General features: G+C 38.2%; 1 protein-coding gene across 2 annotated transcripts in view; it reads right to left on the reverse strand.

Moving 5' to 3' along the window:
• LOC149568200 (Pseudouridine synthase family protein) overlaps positions 1-18,910 on the reverse strand; it is a 286,392-nt gene that overhangs the window by 245,312 nt on the left and 22,170 nt on the right. For both annotated transcript variants that reach the window (XM_089821202.1, XM_089821204.1), the window contains exon 2: positions 8,079-8,114. In XM_089821202.1, the coding sequence (XP_089677328.1) occupies positions 8,079-8,114 (36 nt within the window). The remainder of the gene's footprint in view (positions 1-8,078; positions 8,115-18,910) is intronic.

Here is an 18,910-nt window from a genome sequence, read left to right on the forward strand (position 1 = left end):
AAGGTTCCAAGATGTTTGTTTTCGTTTCAAAAATGAAGATGATGAAAGAACGGATCCTTAAATGGAATAAAGAACATTTCAATAATATCTTTAAAGAAAAATTAGATATAGAAGACAAATTAAAGATTTTAAATTTGGAAGTAATTAAGAAAGGCATGAATAATGAACAGTATTTGTTAGAAAAAGAATTACTCGCTAAACAGGAGGACATATTATCCAATGAGAAAATATTCTGGAGACAGAAATCCAGGGAGAATTGGTTAGATGAAGGTGACCAGAACACAAAATTCTTTCACAATTCCACCCTATACAACAGATCAAAGAATAAAATTACTAGTATTAGAAATCAGATGGGATTCCTCATTGAGAACCAAAGTGAGATAGCAAACACCTTTGTGACACACTATCAGGGGATTCTAAATAATCTTGAAGGGTCTAACAGGGAGGCGCAAGCTAATTTACTCAAAGTTATTCCAAAATTAGTCATTCCTGAGGATAGCAAATTCCTAAATAGAGCCATTACTTTGGAAGAAGTTAGAGAGGTGGTTTTCAATATGAACCCCAATAAATCTCTAGGCCTGGACGGTTTTCAGGCTTTCTTCTATCAAAAATGGTGGGATATTATCGAAGAAGACCTATGAAAAGCCATCGAAGCCTCAAGGAATGGCGGAGCTCTGTTATCAAAAATTAATTACTCCTTTCTAACTTTGATCCCCAAAAAACCTGATCCAGAAACCGTTGGGGATTATAGACCTATTGCTCTTTGCAACACAATTTATAAGATCTTTTCCAAGATCCTAGCAAACAGATCCAAGAAGCTGCTCCCGAAAAATTATCTCTAAGGAACAAACAGGTTTTGTTCCAGGCAGATCTATTCTTGATGGCATCCTCACTATTCAAGAAACTATTCATTTTGCCTCTAAACACAAAGAGCCTAGTATGTTCATGAAACTTGATATTCAAAAAGCCTATGACATGGTTGATTGGAGATTCCTCTGTAAGGTGTTGGAAATGTTTGGTTTCTTGCATCAATGGATAAATCTCATTTTCAAATTTATCTCCACCCCCAAAATTTCAGTCCTAATTAATGGGACGCCTGAAGGCTTTTTTGAAAATTCTAGGGGTATCAAGCAAGGTGATCCTCTATCCCCTTCCCTCTTCATCATTATGGCGGAAGCCTTTGGGAGAGCAGTGACAAATGCTTACAATTATCAGAAAATCACTGATATTACAGTGGCTAGCAATTTGCCCAATATCACTCATCAAATATACACTGATGATACTATCCTGTCGGGCAAAAGCACAGTCAAAGAAGCCTTGAATTTGAAATCTATTATTAAAGCCTATATGACAACATCTAGTCAGAAAGTAAATGAGGACAAATCTAAGATATATTTCTTAAACACTAATAAAGAAGTAGAAGACCAGATCTACAAGGAGATGGGTTTCAAGAAAGGTTAGTTTCCCTGTAAATATTTGGGCATTGCTCTAGAAAAGGGCTCTAAATCCAGCGAGATCTGGTAGAACACCATCGAAAAAGTTGATGCTAGGATTGGGAGTTGGAAAGATAAATGGCTCTCTAAGGCCATAAAAAGAATAAAAATTAAATCCGTTTTATCAGCCATTCCTACTTTTCCGCTCTCCTGTCTTCCTCTTTCTAAGAGTTCATTGGGCAAATTGGAATCGAAACTTAGGAATTTCCTTTGGAAGGATTGTGAAGAAGATAAAAAACTAGCTCTTATTAAATGGGATAATATATGCAAACCCAAGGAGCTAGGTGGTCTTGGGATTAAGAATCTTCAATGGCAAAATGAAGCCTTAGGTGCCAAACTTATCTGGCGTTTGTTTAAAGAAAGAGACCAAAAATGGGCTGAGATATTATACAATAAATATCTCAATGTGGATGACCCTTTGTCAATCTTTAGAATGAGGAACCTACCTAGGGGATCTGAAAGCTAGAATTTCATGACAAAGTGTCGTCACATTATCAGCAAATTTCTAACATGGGATGTAGGATTGGGTGATGAGGCCTTATTTTGGGAGGATTCTTGGGATGGTTTCCCCCCAATAGTATCTAGACCCTTTCCTATGGACCTCAAAAACAATTTAGTTTCTATTTGGGGTGACAAAGTAAGAGACTATAAGATGAAAATCTTCTCGGAAGGATTAGCCAAATGGGTGTGGTGGTAGACTCCAAGGTAAGAGAGGCCTATGAAAAGATTTTGATGGACAAGAGGGTTAAGCAAACTAAGAGAAAAGATGAACTTATTTGGGCAGCTTCAAAGGATGGTAAATACAGTGTCAGAAATGGGTACAATACCCTAATACATTCGCAAAGATGGGACCATATAGAAATTCCTCTCAATCTATGCTAGGATGCTGCATGTTTGCCTAAGGCAGGTTTCTTTCTATGGCTGGCTTCTCAAAATAGAATCTTGACGGAAGATAGATTGCACAAATTTGGCTTTCAAGGCCCTTCCAGGTGTGTTTTATGTAAACATAATATCGAGGATGTGGACCACTTACTCTATAGATGTCCATTTTCCCAATCCTGTTTGGAATGGCTTAAATTAAGGTTAGGTTGGTCTTCCTCTCTGCCCAAATCCTTTTCTAACCTCCTATAAGGTTGGCCTACCAATATGATAAAGGGTATCTACAAGAAGCTTTGGAATATATGTCTGGCTATTGTATCCTGGGAAATCTAGAAGGAGAGAAACAGATGCATTTTTCGAGACATCAAAATGGAATTGGAAGGATTATTACTAAAAATAGAAGCTAGCATTGTAGAAGTAACCAACTCACATCTTAGAAAGGTTAGGAAAGAGGAAGGTTCTTTTTCCTCTTGGGATGGACTCATGAAGAAAAATTGGAGTAATCTAATCAACCTGCCTCTAGTATATACCAAGAGCAGCAAGAAGGTTAGGATCAACTATAAATGGTCCCCTCCCCCACATGGATAGTATAAACTCAATTTTGACGGAGCAGCCAGAGGCAATCCAGGAATGACGGATATCGGTTGTATCATAAATGATGATTCAAGCAACTGGATTGTAAAAAGGCCTTGTCGATCCGGCCTACAACTAACAATTTGGCAGAATTAGAAGCTTTGGAAATAGGTCTCCTTCTATGCATCGAGTTAGGATTGACAAAAGTCATTATAGAAGGTGATTCTTAGATCATCCTCAATGCAATTAGGAAACGGGCTACCCCAAATTGGGTACCAAACTTGAAACTTAGCGATGTTCTTACTCTTATCAACCAGCTTGCTGATTCTAAGATATGCCATTTATTCCAAGAAGGAAATCAAAAGGCGAACATGTTAGCAAATAAAGGAGCGGATGGTGTAAATCTTCAGATTATTAAAGGATCTTAGTGTATACTTTCGAGTTTTTCATGGCCCTAGGATTTATGAGAAACCTTCTCCTTATTTGTTACTTTATTCTATTAATTGGTCAGTTCGGCTTAGGACATAGTTTTATGGATCAATATCTCTCTGGAAAGAACCATTATGTTATAAGATGTTGGAGTGCCTATAGATCTTCGCATAGTATTATTAATGGTCCGCCACCTAAGAAAATCATTGTCAAAGGTGGGAACATTTTACTACGAATGTCTATGTAGTCTAACCATCATTTAAGGATCTAGCTTAAACAGCTCACCTATATGTGTTTAGCCCGTGCTTCAGCCTACTGGCATCATCATAGCATGAGGTCATGCTAGTAGACTTCTAGATCTTTCGGCTTTGGATTTTATTCTACCATGTCGCTGTCAAGACTCGCGGTTATCTTTGTCCTCTTTTGAAATGGATTCCAATGTTTATGTCTTCCACACATCGAAGGCCCACACCATGGCATTTTGTGGTAACGTTAAGCCGGAGCGGTGGAGTAGAATTATGAACCCTGTGGATGACATGGCCAGGATAGTCGTGAGCAGAGTCATTGGAGAAGGTGTCTTCGACTATAGCCACACTTCGAGGAAAAATAGTGATATAATTTGTTCCTTTATTGGATGTATGGCAAGAGCGAGGGTGGAACCGGGAGCAATCATCCATCTCTATCGCAGCATCTTCAATCCGACATGGAGGAAGGGGCTTGAACAGGCAATTAGAAGCATTGACAAAAAACTATGGATCCTGTTGCCAGAGAAATACATGGAGCTTCCACCAGGATCTCCAGATCTGGAGGTCGCTTTTCAACGTCCCTCTCTCATTGTCCGTGAGAATTATGCATTTTATAGGGAATGGCCTAAGATGGAGGCCAGTATCCATTTCTTGCTCGGATGGATGGGCATTGTGGAAGACAAGAACAAATCTTGGCTAACAAATTATCTCAATGCCTTCAATGCTTACATCGAACCTAGGGTTACCTTTGAGAATTTGGATGCCCTAAATTTTTGTACGCCAAACACGGAGAAGACAAGCAGGGCGAAGTTTGATTTCGAATTCCCCCCAAATTTTCAAGTGGAAAACCCCAATGAAGTGTCTGAGGTCATAATGGTTTATAGGAAACAAGGGAATTAGGGTCCCAGGTCGTATAGCTTTTTGTGGACGGGAATGGGTAGGTTGTATGTATTAGTTCTGCTTTCTGGTTTAGTAATTACAATATCTTCTGTAGTCTTCTTGATTGAATTTGTATATCTGGTTATGTATAGCTACAAACCATGCTATGTTATATAAAATACTTTTATAACAATGATAAGGAGAATTTTGCTAATCCTGCAAATGTATCTGGCACTAGCGAATTATAATGAATACATATCAATTATACTTTCTTCATGTAGATTCCTCTTCAATTTTATGGTTTACATCTGTCAAATTTCGGTGATGGTTTTTGAATTTTGTTTGAAGCTTTCGGTTTGTGTCTTGCCCTTTATGATGCGGCATTTGGAATACTGGTGAAAGGATCAAAATTTTGGTAATCTGCCAATCCCAATTACTCAGACAATTGGTGTTTGATTAGTTTCATGATGCTCTGTTTTTAGTATGAAAATTGATAATATGAGGCAGGCTGCAGTTAGGTCGTTAATGTGGCTCGGCGAAGTACCCTGTTTTGTTTTATTAGATGTAGGTGGCAAGATCAGATTGACTATTATATCATCGTGGTTTCTCTCTCATTCGAGTTTTGAGTAGTAATGACTATTTAATATATGCCGAGACTTAAGATAGCTCTGGCCTTTCTCACTCTTGTTTATCTTCAGATAGCTTTTATGTGGCAACATGATTTTGTAGTAATAATTGAATTCTTTCATTAAGCACTAACACTAATGGGTTTGATTTTAATTGGATATGGCATCTGGTCTATAGGGGCATCTTTCCACGATTAGGTAAGTAATTGGAGTTTGCAATGGTTCGGTTGAGCATCTATGATCATTTCTAGCCTCCCCCTCGGTTTGGGAGGTTTATCCTTTTAAAATTTTATGATGCTGGCCTACTATGATAATAAAGTTATCATTTGAATTAGGATATTTGGCGTTGTTATTAATTTCCTTATGAGAATAATTGGGTAAAGCTTTATTTTCCTATTTGGTCAGGCCTATTTTATCATTATTTATGGAAGTTAGGATAACTCTGATTGTGGATCCTCCATCTTCTCATAAAGGATTCTCCCTATTTGTAATTAGAGATAAAGAGATTTGGCTTTACATCATGATTTTTAACCGGTTGCTTGGAAGTGATCAGACAAGGACAAATATAATAGGATTCCTGTATGTAAGAGAAGACTTGTAACCTTGTCAGAGGTGGCAGGGAATGCTAAGGAGTGTAATTTCTCTATTATGCTCATTAACTTCTAAGTTTGTAATTTTACTCTGGATATTCGAACTGGGGTATGCCCTTTTTATTTTGTAATAATAAAGGACTATGGTCCTGAGCTAGACTAGAGGTTTTCTTTCCCCATTCGTTCTTACCAGTGCCCGTTTGAACGGAGGAACGCTATTGTAATTGTTTATTTAATTTTAATAAATATTATTATGGCCTATGGCCGTTTACCAATCAAAAAAAAAATCTAATGACTAGACTATTAAATAAATAAAAATTTAATGTCTAGTTTAACTTTATATTTAACATTTATTCAATAGATATTTGGAATTGACTAACATTTGATAATCTAGTTAACGCTATAGAATACAAAATAAGTCAATTCAAAAGGATTCACTAAACATCATCTAAAGAACAAAACAAAATCAAAATATGATATAACCACAAAAAGGAAACAACATTTACGCACTTGTGAAATGATATGTTAATATATGATACTCACAAGGGTGCACCTATAGGGGTCATGACAGGATACCCGCTCTGGGTGTATCCATCCTTGCATATGCATATATTTTTTCTTAATAGTATATACTGGCTCCTTCAGAGAATACTCAATTCCCTGCCTTACTTCCTTAAGAAAATTAAATTATAAAATATCTTGCGAAGTCCTTTAGAGAGGTTAGCTCTCTGCCTTAATTCCATACTATAACTTTCAATTTAGAATGTCCTTGTTTTAATATCTATTTCCAATTTGATGAAAATGAGGAGTCCTTTACTAAGTTACTCATAACCAAGTCCTGATCTGATCTGATATCTGCTATTGCCTATACCTTGCTTGATCAATGGATTCTTATTACAATAGATGATATATCTTGGTCACTTTATTGGGTCGGATAATGTTCCTCTTACTGGTTTTGAAATAAAATGTCATCACTATATGTCTACTGCGGTAATATATCACCATTTCATATCTGCTAAGTTTGATGCATAAAATATCTTGATGCCAATCCTTTAAGTAATCTGTTTACAAATTCTTGATAAAGTTTAGTTGAGTTCATCAGTTTTCTTTCTGTGTACATATTTTCTATTCTGACTTGGACTGGTGACTTGTCTCTCAATCCAATTGTTACCGGGTTGTTGTTTTCTGCTGTAAGAACTTGATTGCTATCGGCTTAAGTCTATGTTCTCTGAAATCTGACCTCTGTTTTCATATATATTTTATTCTCTTAATTGTCTTTATTTCCCCTTCCCATCTGTATTAAGACTATATGAGCCTCATTATACAATGGATATAAATCCAATTTGTGTACTTAGAATGTAAAAGTGCAAAGTTCAAACACTTTATGTATGAGTTATCTTCTTTTTTCTCTGCATCATGGATAATTTTGTATAGTGATTTTAACCCTCCAGGATGGCAAGATCATGCTCTAATACCACTGTAATGTCCCTTCTAAAATCTTGAAATTTGGAACTTAATTCTTATTTTTTTCAAATGTAGAAAACTATGATATTGCTGTCCCTAAGCCAAGGTTTCTATGATCACCAATGAAACATAATTTTTGTTCTTGCAATATTGATATGCAAAGTGAATCTTTGAAACAATTGATAACTACAGATTGCAAGATGTGAAAAATGAAATATTTTAAGTGTTTGCACATCTATCGATCCACTTCGGTCTCGAAGAGACTTCACCAAATTGGGATTGATAGCAGAATAGGAAGTCTATTTCACCTCAAAGACTGCAATCTCCCAGTGACTTCTGATAAGGAATTTCAAAGAAAAATGAGTTCCGAAGCTGATCCATGACTAGGTTGCTCTCTCAAGGCAGAAATGTGTATGATGTCCAAGGTATATTAAACAAGCTAGTTGGCTAGCTCAATATGGTGCCACAAGAGATAAATTTGAAATAGGTGTTCCCAAGGAAGGTTAGCACCACAAGTGGGCCACCCAAATCGACCCCTTTGCAAGGCTTACTAGCTCACGAGGGACCTATGAGCTAAAAGCAAACTCATGAATAGGTGTGTCTTAAGGAGGGAACGTGAAAATCCTGTCACTCTTAAGGATTGGTAAAACTAAAAAAGTTATAATTCAATATGTGCTGATCAACTGATCACAAATCTGAAATCAACAACAAAGTAAGATAGAGAGACTTAAACAGATATATCATATTACTACAAGAAGTTAAAAGTGCACAAACAACAAATATATACTCATAGCATATTGACCAACATACTAAATTTAGATGATACTTAAAACAACGGTTACATCAAACCTATAAAATTTGGGCTTTACGATAATATAACTCTTAGAGAGGGCTACTTACTGAATGTAGTTGCAGAATACCGCTGAATTTGCAAACCTAAAATCAAAGAAAACAAACACATTCATATATGAATAACAAGCGTTACAAGAAATCAGCAGTTTGCATTTACTAAAGAGATTGAGATAATGACATCAAAGTTTCAAACAGACTGCAGAACAGAGAACAAGCATAACATCCTGAGATGATATAAATAGTTCTTACACAAATGCCAAGTTTTACTCTGAATTACTTTTGTGATAAAAACATCACAAGTCCAAAATTATTATACTTGGTCATGGTCTCATTTCTTAAAAAGCAATTTACAGATCAGATATAATTGCTCTGAGTAAATAGGATTCAGTAAATAGTGGGCTCTGCAGAAACAAATTCATTAAAAACAATTGTCAACATATACTAAAGAGATTTCATCACATCCAACATGTAATATATTTTTAATTTACTTGATTAGAATGTGTTGAATATGCATGCTATAAACCAATTTGCCTGCTCGTGCAATAAGTTTGAGATGCAGAGACCTTGCAGCATATCAGGAGTCAAGACCACCACCATATTCAACAGACTTTTGATGGTTAAAATTTACTTCCCAAATCTCATGTCCATCAACTGTTTCCCTCATATAGTGTAATATTTACAATAAGTCCTCTAAGAAACATCATAAGAAGCTCAAAAAGATGAAAAATCAAAAAATAAGATAAGACATTGTAGCTTCAGTCAGATATTCGGGTAATGAATTATATGACTATAATTTTCTCACCTAATAGCAGAGTTGAAATTCTATCTGCACTTACAGATTCTGACTATATCTATCCTCTCTTAAACATGGACGTATGAGCAGATCAAATCATGCCATTGATGAACCTCTTTGTGATCAGGAAATAATCTATAAGGCTATAGAAGATCAGCAACTTGCCTAGAGCTATATTAGGCAATGTATTAACAAAACAAACTATTGATTACATTAACTAAGTTGTTAAATATAAAGTCATGTTATGAGCAGACATAAGATATGTCCACTCATGACATGCCTTTTGTAATTATGCCTCTTTGAGGGAATATTAATATCAAATTGATCAAACCAAGAGAGAACGTCGAAATCAATAAATGTTCTTTCTTGTTGGGGATCGAAATAACACTACTTCAGATTCAGACCTGTAAAATTCATATTCAGTATTTTTTGAATATTGGTTTAGCATAGTCTTTATCAAAAAAAAGCAGTCAAAGAAAAGATAGGAACTGCAAAGAATTTCCAAGTAAATATTTTTTCTTCTTTAATCACAGAAAGGATATTTTAGAGATATAGAATTTCCAGTATATTTTCATTAAAAAAAATCCTATCACCATCTCAACATCATTTTATTCTATTGATTCCTTCTTGCAAGGTCTGCTCATAATCACAAGAAGAAACCCTCTTGATTCATAAATAACATAGTGAGTTCTTTAATTGCATTTTTTCTAAGTTGCCGATTTGGGTTCGGGGACAGATTCGGGTTTGGGATTCGGGCAAATTTTTTTTTCCCATTTGCATTCGTGGGTGGGTTCGTGAGTATATATATATATATATATGCATTACAGTCCAAATGAAGGACCCTGCCTGGACCCACAGCGAACCTGGGCGCAAACCCAGACCCGGATCCGGGCAGCAGGGTCCAAACCCGGTAACTAAGCATTTTTCCCAACAATGTACAGGTAAAAGTTAGGGGTCGTAATGTAAAAGGAGTCTTAAGCATGAGAGAGAGGTGGTGAATACTATAATTAATGGGAAAATTTAGAGTCTCCTAATTGTGTGCATCATGCACATGGTTTTGGAAAGTGAACCATTGTCCTAGCAAGCCATATAGTTAATTCATGCAACCATGTATCAATGATTACAATTGAGTTCACAGAGGTGTGTTTTTTTGGCATGATAAGTTAGCTTTCTCTAGGTATTTCAAATTTATAACTCCTCCCTCAATATGGGTGGGATAGCTGCTAATACAAATTAATTTTCATTATTGTTACCTATTTTTTCAACTTCTCAATTCTCATTCCTTTTATGCATAACACTGGTCCAAAGTTATGCCTAATCTAAGCCATTTCATCATTATTGTTTGACTTAACTTATGTAGTCGGTCATTTGCACCCCCTGCCCCTCGAGTACATAGTCGATCAATTCCCTAAATGTTTGTGCGAAGTTTTCCACTTTGCAAAAGTTCATCAAGTTTTCAACCTCTCTGACTACATTAAGTTTGTGTCATGTTTTCTCCTTCTCTAAGTCCTTTGTTGTCAGCATTTTGGGGTGATTCTTGAACTTTCATACCTTACTGCTTCAAGAGAAAGTTCAAAAAGTTTCCGACTTCACCAGCCGTGTTGAGCTGAACTAAGGCTTATCCTAAGTTTTGATCATTGATTTCAGAAAAGTTGCCAACTCCTCAACTTCAAAAGGTTCACGCCATTCAAATAGTAGTACTTCCATAAGGTTGGCATACAAAAGGTATTAATTGTTCCTTTAAGCTATGGAAGAAACCTAGTAAGTTGCCACAAATTGAAATTTACAATTGCTGCCAAAATGAGCAAAAATTTAGTGTTTTTACTTAAAAGGAGGTATTTTCTAAAGGTGACCTTTATTACGTGAAGCTTGGAGAACCAAAATCATGGCATCCAAGCATTGAAAGAAAGGAACAACTGCATGTTGAATCCAGGTTGGGTCGTTAAGCTCTTGCCATTGTTTTAGAAATTTAAGGTGTGCTTCAAGTTTTCCCTAGCATATTGTCTGAGTTTGGTGGAAAAATTTGTCCCTCTCCACGAGTTTGCTAGTAAACTGTCTTCTTACTCCCTGCAATTCTACATCTTAACAACTCGGATACTCAAATATCACATTATCCATTCTTTGCAATATCTTTATGTAATATCCCATCCGGATATTCTTCCCAAAACCCCGAAATAATTTTCAGAAATTTAAGCAATAAACTCAAACAACAAATTTCAGATTAACAAGCGAATAAATCAGCAAATAACCCAGCATATGTTCTTAGAAAATGCTCAGAAAATTGGTGTTCCATTTTAATCTCAGCAATACCTTAACATGATAAAAACATCCAATCTTAAAAACAGTGCCAACAGTCAGATCATGTAACTCCAGATGTGAGCTTTGTTGTGAATTCACCACATAAGAGAATCAGGTTTGCGTCCAATGCACACAAGAAGCTTGAAGGGTTTCCACATCTCTCAAAGAGGAATTTGGAATCAATCTCAATATCCAAGCATGAAGAAAGAGCCTTTGAAGGTCCTTTTGTAACCATCCTTGTGTCTCTTCATTTTCCTCTACTTGACTCTTCATATTTCTTTTTTGGCTTATTTCACTTTTAATTAATGCCTCCTTAATAATAAAGTGACATACTAAATAGACTATTAAATCTTCTGATATTAAAATAAGCATCCTATCGAACTCATAAATCCATGTGTAATAGCGTGTTGGAACACTCTCGACGAGACGCTCCAAGTCCAATACTAAAATGGCCAAAATTCTAAACCTTGTTGACTTACTTAAAATAGCAAACATCTAGAAACCCTATTGAAAACACTCTAATTAGATTGCAACAAGAAATGCCTAAAAGCCAAAACTCGCATGGATCATCTTCCCCTTTAGGTCATCATTAAAGTAGCCAAAGTTTCCACCACCGAAGTACCTCATTCTCAAATCAGCCTAACCTTTGTAAGATAATATACCCTTCCATATTCGCTCTCTTCCGATCTTCTAGTAATTATTCTTGCATTACTTGAAAGCTAGGTTCTCATTCTTTGTGCGATGTTTCAGTCCTTGGAGGAAAAGTTGGCATCGAGGGTTGAGTGATGCCATGGTGTTGGTAAATAAGTATGGAATGATGTGGATGTGTATTGATCACAGGGCCTTGAACAAAATGACAATCAAGAATAGGTACCTGATTACTAGGATAAATGAGTTGATTGATGAGTTGCATAGGGCACGATACTTCTATAATATATTTGAGGTTGAAATACCATAAAATGTAAACGAGGAAAAAAGATATTAAGAAGACTGCTTTCAGGTGCCTTTTTGGGCATGCATTTTTGAGTATGCCCTTTGGATCAATGAATGCTCAACTAACTTTTCAAAGTTGTACGTACCATGTTCTCATGAAGTAGTTGAGGAAATTTATTTTGATATTATTCAATGACATCTTACTTTTCAATAGGACATGTGAAGAGCATATGGAACATCTTGAGGAGGTAATGAGCTTCTTAGAGAGTGTTTACCATACAAGGTAAAAGGATACTTATCACATGTAGTATAGTAAAATATAACACAGAGCAAATACTTCATTCATATATGCAATATGCACTCCAATGCTCACAATATGATAATGATGATATTCCAAAGTCCCTTCCGGACAGTGTACATATACTTTCCCGAAGGGGTGACTCAACCATCATGCACCCTTTCGAATACAATTCTACCCGTCGGCTACAATATAGAATTTACTGACAACATCATCCCCCTCAAAAAAGTAAATTCATCTCCGAACGTCAAAATAGAGACAACCCTTACAACAAAACTCAAATTACAACCAAAACAATTAATTACATAATATTTAGGCACTAAGAAGAGGGATGCGTCCCTGGTGTAGTAGTCGTTCGTGCTCTAAGCTCGTTCAGCTCTGCTCGTAGCTTATACACTTGCTCCTTCCATACTTCGCTTCAGCCTCCATTTGAAGCGCTAAAGCTGACTGCATCATCCCAGCAATCTCTCCCAGCTCTCTCTCTTTCTCGTCTGCCACCCGCTCCTTCTCTGCTGCTAACTGTTCCTTCTCTGCTACCACCTTCTATAGCTGACTTTGTCGATCTAACAATGTTGCCCTCTTGGATTCCCAGGCTGCCCTCTCCGCGGCTAGCCTAGTAGCTGACTCCTCCTGAGCCCTCTCCAATGCTACCTAATCTGTTTGGCTCCTCTGAAGGGTGTAATATGCATCCCTGTGTATCTCGACTATCTCCTAAGTCAAAACCTCTACTCGGCTCTCCATACTTGGATCTCTCGTAGTGGCCCAATCCTAGCACATCTGTGCAGTCTCCACACTCGGCCATCCCAGTTCCTCAAAACAAACTTTAAAGTTCATCAGGTATCCTAATTTCATGAAAGATATCACTCTCTCCAGCTTCTTTACTATCGAGTCCAAAGCCTGTATCTCTGTAGAGGCCACTACTTGGCGAGCCTGAGTCACTAGAGTTTCTATATCAGCGAAGAATGCCTCTCTCATCACTGTTTCTGGTGCTACTGGAGGCTGTTGCTGAGCACCCATAGCCCTCTCTACTCCTTCTGTCATCCGCTCAACAGCGCTATGTGGTAGTCCATTCTGTGTCACCTGTGCTTGTAGAGGGTCTTCCTCTGGAACTACTTCTCGCATAGGTGTGTGCAACTATGTCACTCGAGGCACTGGGGTACGGTGAAACCTCGTACTTAGGTACGTGCTCAACCTTTGGGTTTTGTTTTCTCTGTCCGGCTCCTCAAGTGATGCTAACAATGTTGTATCCACTCTGACCATTGCATCTGAACCCACTATGTCTAAATGAACACCCGACATCCTCAAACCCTCGCCTGTCACTACCTCCATCACTCCTTCCTTAAGTACCTATCGCCTCATCAAGTACAAGTACCTTAGCCCCAACCTCTAGCAAAACCTCGCGAGCAGGCTCCATCATTACCTCTGGAATAGTTGTCTCTATTAGTGGTGGATGTGCCTCTACTAATGCCTCTGGAATAGCTAGCGTCTCCGCAGCAGGCTGAATCGCAACTGAAGCCGGAGTCATCACCACTAGCTTCCTGAACTGACCAAACCCCAGAATGCCATGTATACCTACAGGAACCAAGTGTGTCGTCGGTGAGAGTGTAGGCCGTGGGAATCTCAACAGTGTAGCTGTACTTACTTCTACCTCCCCATCCTCTTCCTCCTACATGTCGATCCCACTCCCCCCAAAAGAAGTCTCCTCACAACCACTATCAATATTTTCGCCCTCTGGACTCGGTCATTTCTGTTTGACCATGGTCTTGGTACCAAGTGTATTGACATCCCTCCAATGCATGATCGGGGGTTCCCCTGGCGCGAGTGGTCCCAATTTGGCCTCCAATGCATCATTGGGGATCATCCGCGTTGTTGCCTCCAAGAATAGCCCAATGGCATAGTGCGGCATGTAAAACGTCTTGTGTTGTAGTGTCATAAATTCATACATCCATTCTACCAACAATGTAGCCCAGTCATACACTCTTCTATTCATAATCTCGTTCATCATCACCACTTGTGGGAATGAAATGTCTAAAGCGCGACTAGATCCTATCAAACAGCTTTTTACTATGTCCATAACACAACGCCAATGGCCTTCTTGCACATTGGATTTCTTCAATCCTCTACCCCTGGATGAGTCCGTGAGAGCTTCTCGCTCTGCCTGTGTTAGATCCCCACATACCAGCTGTATCAATTATGCCTTTACCTCCCAACTCAACTTTTTTGGTTTGCTATCTATTTTCCTTCCCCCTTGTGCATGACCAAGCATCCCGAATACTTGTGTGAAGTCCACCGATCTGAATGATATTACCAAGTTGCAACCAAGGTAGGCAAACGTACTGGTGCGAGAGAACCTATCGTATGTTTCTATCATGAGGCATAAAAACCCTTCATAATCTCTAATACAAAACACAGGCATTTGTATCACCCATTTGACCTGTGCCTTCCGAATGTTGGCCTTCATTGAATGGTTATCAGGTGTCTCCTGCCACCACTTCCAGCATTCTGCTCCATTCAATCCTTCAAATGCAACATTCTGCACTGTGGGATTATCCGTCGCAATCGACTATGCTAGTTGCTTCCCTTTCTTTTTGTTTGGTCCTGTACTTATTCCTTCTGCTACACGAACTCCGGATGGAAAAGTCTTTACATTCCTATTCATGGCTGTAGTTTTTGTTGAATCTTCTTCCAATTTCATTTTCCAAGCCCTTTTACTGGATGAATGCATAACTATCACCTATTTGTTGTTTTGCTTGAATAATAACCAAAAAAAACTCGCTAGGTTAGTTACCCCCCTCTATACCACGTTATTTCCAAGTTTCTTCTCCTCTCTTTGGCCTCTGTACGGCTTCTACTTTCCTGAAAAGTACGGCTCCTTCCTCCTTCCCTGAATGCTCTACTACGGTCTCTCTACCATACCATGTTATTCCTTCAATCTGTCTGATATACTCCACCTAGCTTCACTTTAGTGCATCTATACGATGACTACATTAATGTACGGTGACTACGGTGGTCCCCTTTGTTATGTTACAACCTCGCTCCATACGGTGTATGGCTATACAATACAATGCCTCTACAATGTATGGACCATACGGTTGCATATATACCTATTGATCATATAGCTACCTATACTTCATGCTTATAGCATGGTCGTACGGTGTCCCTACAAGGCTTTTGTCCTTGTTGGCCTTCCGTACGGACCGTACGATATACTCCAAATGGTCAATCCGCTTCTTTTAGTTGTGTATTATCCATACAATGTACGATGATGTTGGATATTTGTTTGCTCCTTGAGTCGTACAACTGTACAGAAAACCTTCCTATAGACTCTTCTTCTAATTGCTCCTTTGTAGTCGTACTGTACTTCCTAGATAATGCTCTTTTATGTTCGTACGGCCCTATACTTATCCTCCTTACTGCACAAAAGGTTGTACAGTGTCTTTGCAATGTTTTTCCTTTCCCTGTCAATGTCATATGGTGCTTACATTTCTTGTTATTGTACTTTATCACCACCGTACAGTGTCTTCTCCCATCGTTCACTGTGCTCCAAAATGTCGTACGGTGCTATTCTCGAGTCAATTTTTTATGTGGTATGCTAATAAAAGACCGTATAGTATTTTTCTATTGCTTTCGTTTACTATTATTTTGCCTTTGCTCGTGTACTTTTGTTCTATTTTAATTTTGGGCCAAAATTAAGAAAATATGCTTTATTATTTACATTTACCTATCTTACATATATACATTCTTTATTATTATTTTTATCCTTCTCTTTCTGAAATCCGCTGAGGCACATTTCTTTCATGGTAGATTTTCAACTTCAACCCGTTCACTGCATCAGCTACTCCCTGTTGAGCGTCCATACTCTAATTGCCCCATTATCGCCAACTTCACGGATCCTGTATGGTCTGACCCATTTAACTTTAAATTTTCCTAGTTTGATCTCGTTACACCCATTATACTTTAAAACTAACAGCCCCAATTGAAATTTATTCAATTTTAAGTGCTTGTCATGCCATACTTTTCGCCTATTCTATGTAACCTTTGTGGCCCATTGTACCCGCAATCATCACTCATCAAGTTTATTTAAGTTATATAATATCTCCCTCAAGCTTTCCATATTGCCAAGTTTGTTCTTGATTGCGATCCTTAAACTCGATATCATGAACTCTGTCGGTACCACTACCTCCTGGAGTGTGTTCGATGGTTACCTTGTATGAAGTACGGTACGCCCATAACGTTGATGGTAACTTTTCTTCCTAATCTTCCCCCTCAACTACACAGCATTTATAAATTACTCTGACTAAGATCTTATTAGTAGCTTCTGCTTGACCGTTGGCTCTTCGGTAGTATGAGCTCGATAAAGAATGGTAAATTTTGAAGTCAATAGTGAGCAGTCAGATGACGTGATTAACAAAGTGTCCTCCGCGGTCGCTTGTCAACTGTAGTGGAATCCCGTATCTTGTGATGATTTTCTCATAAATAAATTTAGTTGTGCTCATTGCAGAGTTGTTCGGTATTGTGTGTGCCTCCACCCACTTGGTTAGATATTCTGTCGCCACCACAATGTACCTGCATCTTCTAGTTTTACTTACCTTGAGGGATCCAACAAAGTCTAACCCCCATCTTTCGAACAACACCTGTGCGTGTGAAGGGTTCAAGGGCATGAAGTCTCTCTTCAGTGATTTTCCAGCTCTCTGACATGTATTGCAGGCAACAACCCACTCCCTGGCATCGTTGTGCATGGTTGGCCATCATTACTCTGCCAGAAGTATCTTTCATGCAGTTGTATCCAATCTTATGTGTCCTCCTACTGGTCCTTCATGCACTTCCTTCAACACCTTCCATATTTCCTCCTCCAGAACACACCGCCGCAAAATCTAGTCAAGTCCCATTTTATATAGAAACCCATTGATCAATTGAAATGTTCGGCTCCTTAGCACCTGTTTCCTCCTCTCATTCGGCGACATTTCGCTAGGAAATTGTCCCGTCGATAGATACTCTCAGATACACGTGTACCAAGATGGCAATGCTACAATGTGAAATCGTTGTCCGTCAAAAAAATCATCATTGACTCCCTCTGGTGGCTCTCCTAATTTTATCATCGACAAGTGATCTGCACTTACATGACTCTTTTCTGGCCACACAACAATCTTGAATGTAAATTCCTACAACAATAACAACCAACTTCTTATCCTTCCCTAGATTATCGGCTTGTTCACAAGGTATAACAATGCTTGATGATCCACATAAAATACGAACGGTGTCGCCAGTAAATAATGCCTGAATTTCTATACTACGTACTCCATTCTGAGTGCTTCTCATTCTATTGTACAATAATTTTTCTCCGCTTTAGATAACAATCTACTCACCAAGTATACTAGATGATCTAGTCTGTGATCACCTGTCTGTGCCAGTGTTGCTCCAATCACATAGTTTGATGCATCAACATGAACATGAAACTCCTTATTCCAGTTCAGATAGGTTAGAATTGGTGTTGTGGCCAACCTTGTTTTCAGTCCATCAAAAGCTTCATTCTGCTCCATGTCCCATTATAAGGTTCGCCCCTGCAGGTAAGTTTGTCTAGCGGGTAGGATATTTTCACAAAGTTCTTGATGAACCTCTGGTAGCATCCAATATGTCTGAGGAATGATTTTACTTTTGATACATCCGTCGACAGTGGCATATCCAAAATTACACAAACTTTGTTAGGATCCGTCTTCAACCCTACCTTGCAAACTGTGTTCTAATAGCTTCCCCTGTGGTACCATGAACCTGTACTTCTTCAAATTTAGTGCCAGTCTCGCCTGTTTGCATCTCTCCATTCATTCTCCGACTGTTGTTATATGTTTATCCTCTGCACTGAAAATTGACCAATCATCTAGAAATGCCTTAAAGTTTTTGACAAACATTTTATCAAATGTATAGGATAATTCTCTAGAATGTTGTCAGAGCATTACACAGTCCAAATGACATCCTATTATATGCGTATACTCCATCTTCCACTATGAATGTTGTTTTCAACCTATCTTCTTCGGCGATGGATATCTAGTTGTATCTAGAGAACCCATCCATGAATGAATAAATTTCATGCCCCGCAACTTCTTCCAAAATGCTATCGGTGAATGTTATCGGAAATGGATCTTTAATCATTACTGCATTTAGGCATCAAAAGTCTACGCATATTCTTATCTGTGTGGTGTCCTTTTTCAGAGGTATCACAATCGGTGATACCTACTCACTCGTCTACACCCTAAAAATTATTCCTGCTTCCAGCATCCGATCAATCTCATCAATGACCCGTGCACCATAATTTTCGTTCATCCAGTACCGGCCACTTTCGTACGGGTACTGCACCTTCTATCAATGGTATCCGGTGGACACATAACTCTTGTGGTACTCTTTTCAAATCCTTATACGTCCATACAAAGACGTTCTTATACTCCATAAATATTTTGAACATTGTTGCCTTCAGGACTGGATTCCAATCATCTCCCACAAAGATATTTTTCTGATTGGCTTCATCTCCTAAGTTCATTGTTTTTACAGTAGGCTCTTCATACT

This window comes from Cupressus sempervirens, chromosome 3 (assembly GCF_028749045.1).
Source record: "Cupressus sempervirens isolate cs-2001-9-10 chromosome 3, ASM2874904v1, whole genome shotgun sequence".
In the NCBI taxonomy this organism is placed as follows: domain Eukaryota; kingdom Viridiplantae; phylum Streptophyta; class Pinopsida; order Cupressales; family Cupressaceae; genus Cupressus; species Cupressus sempervirens.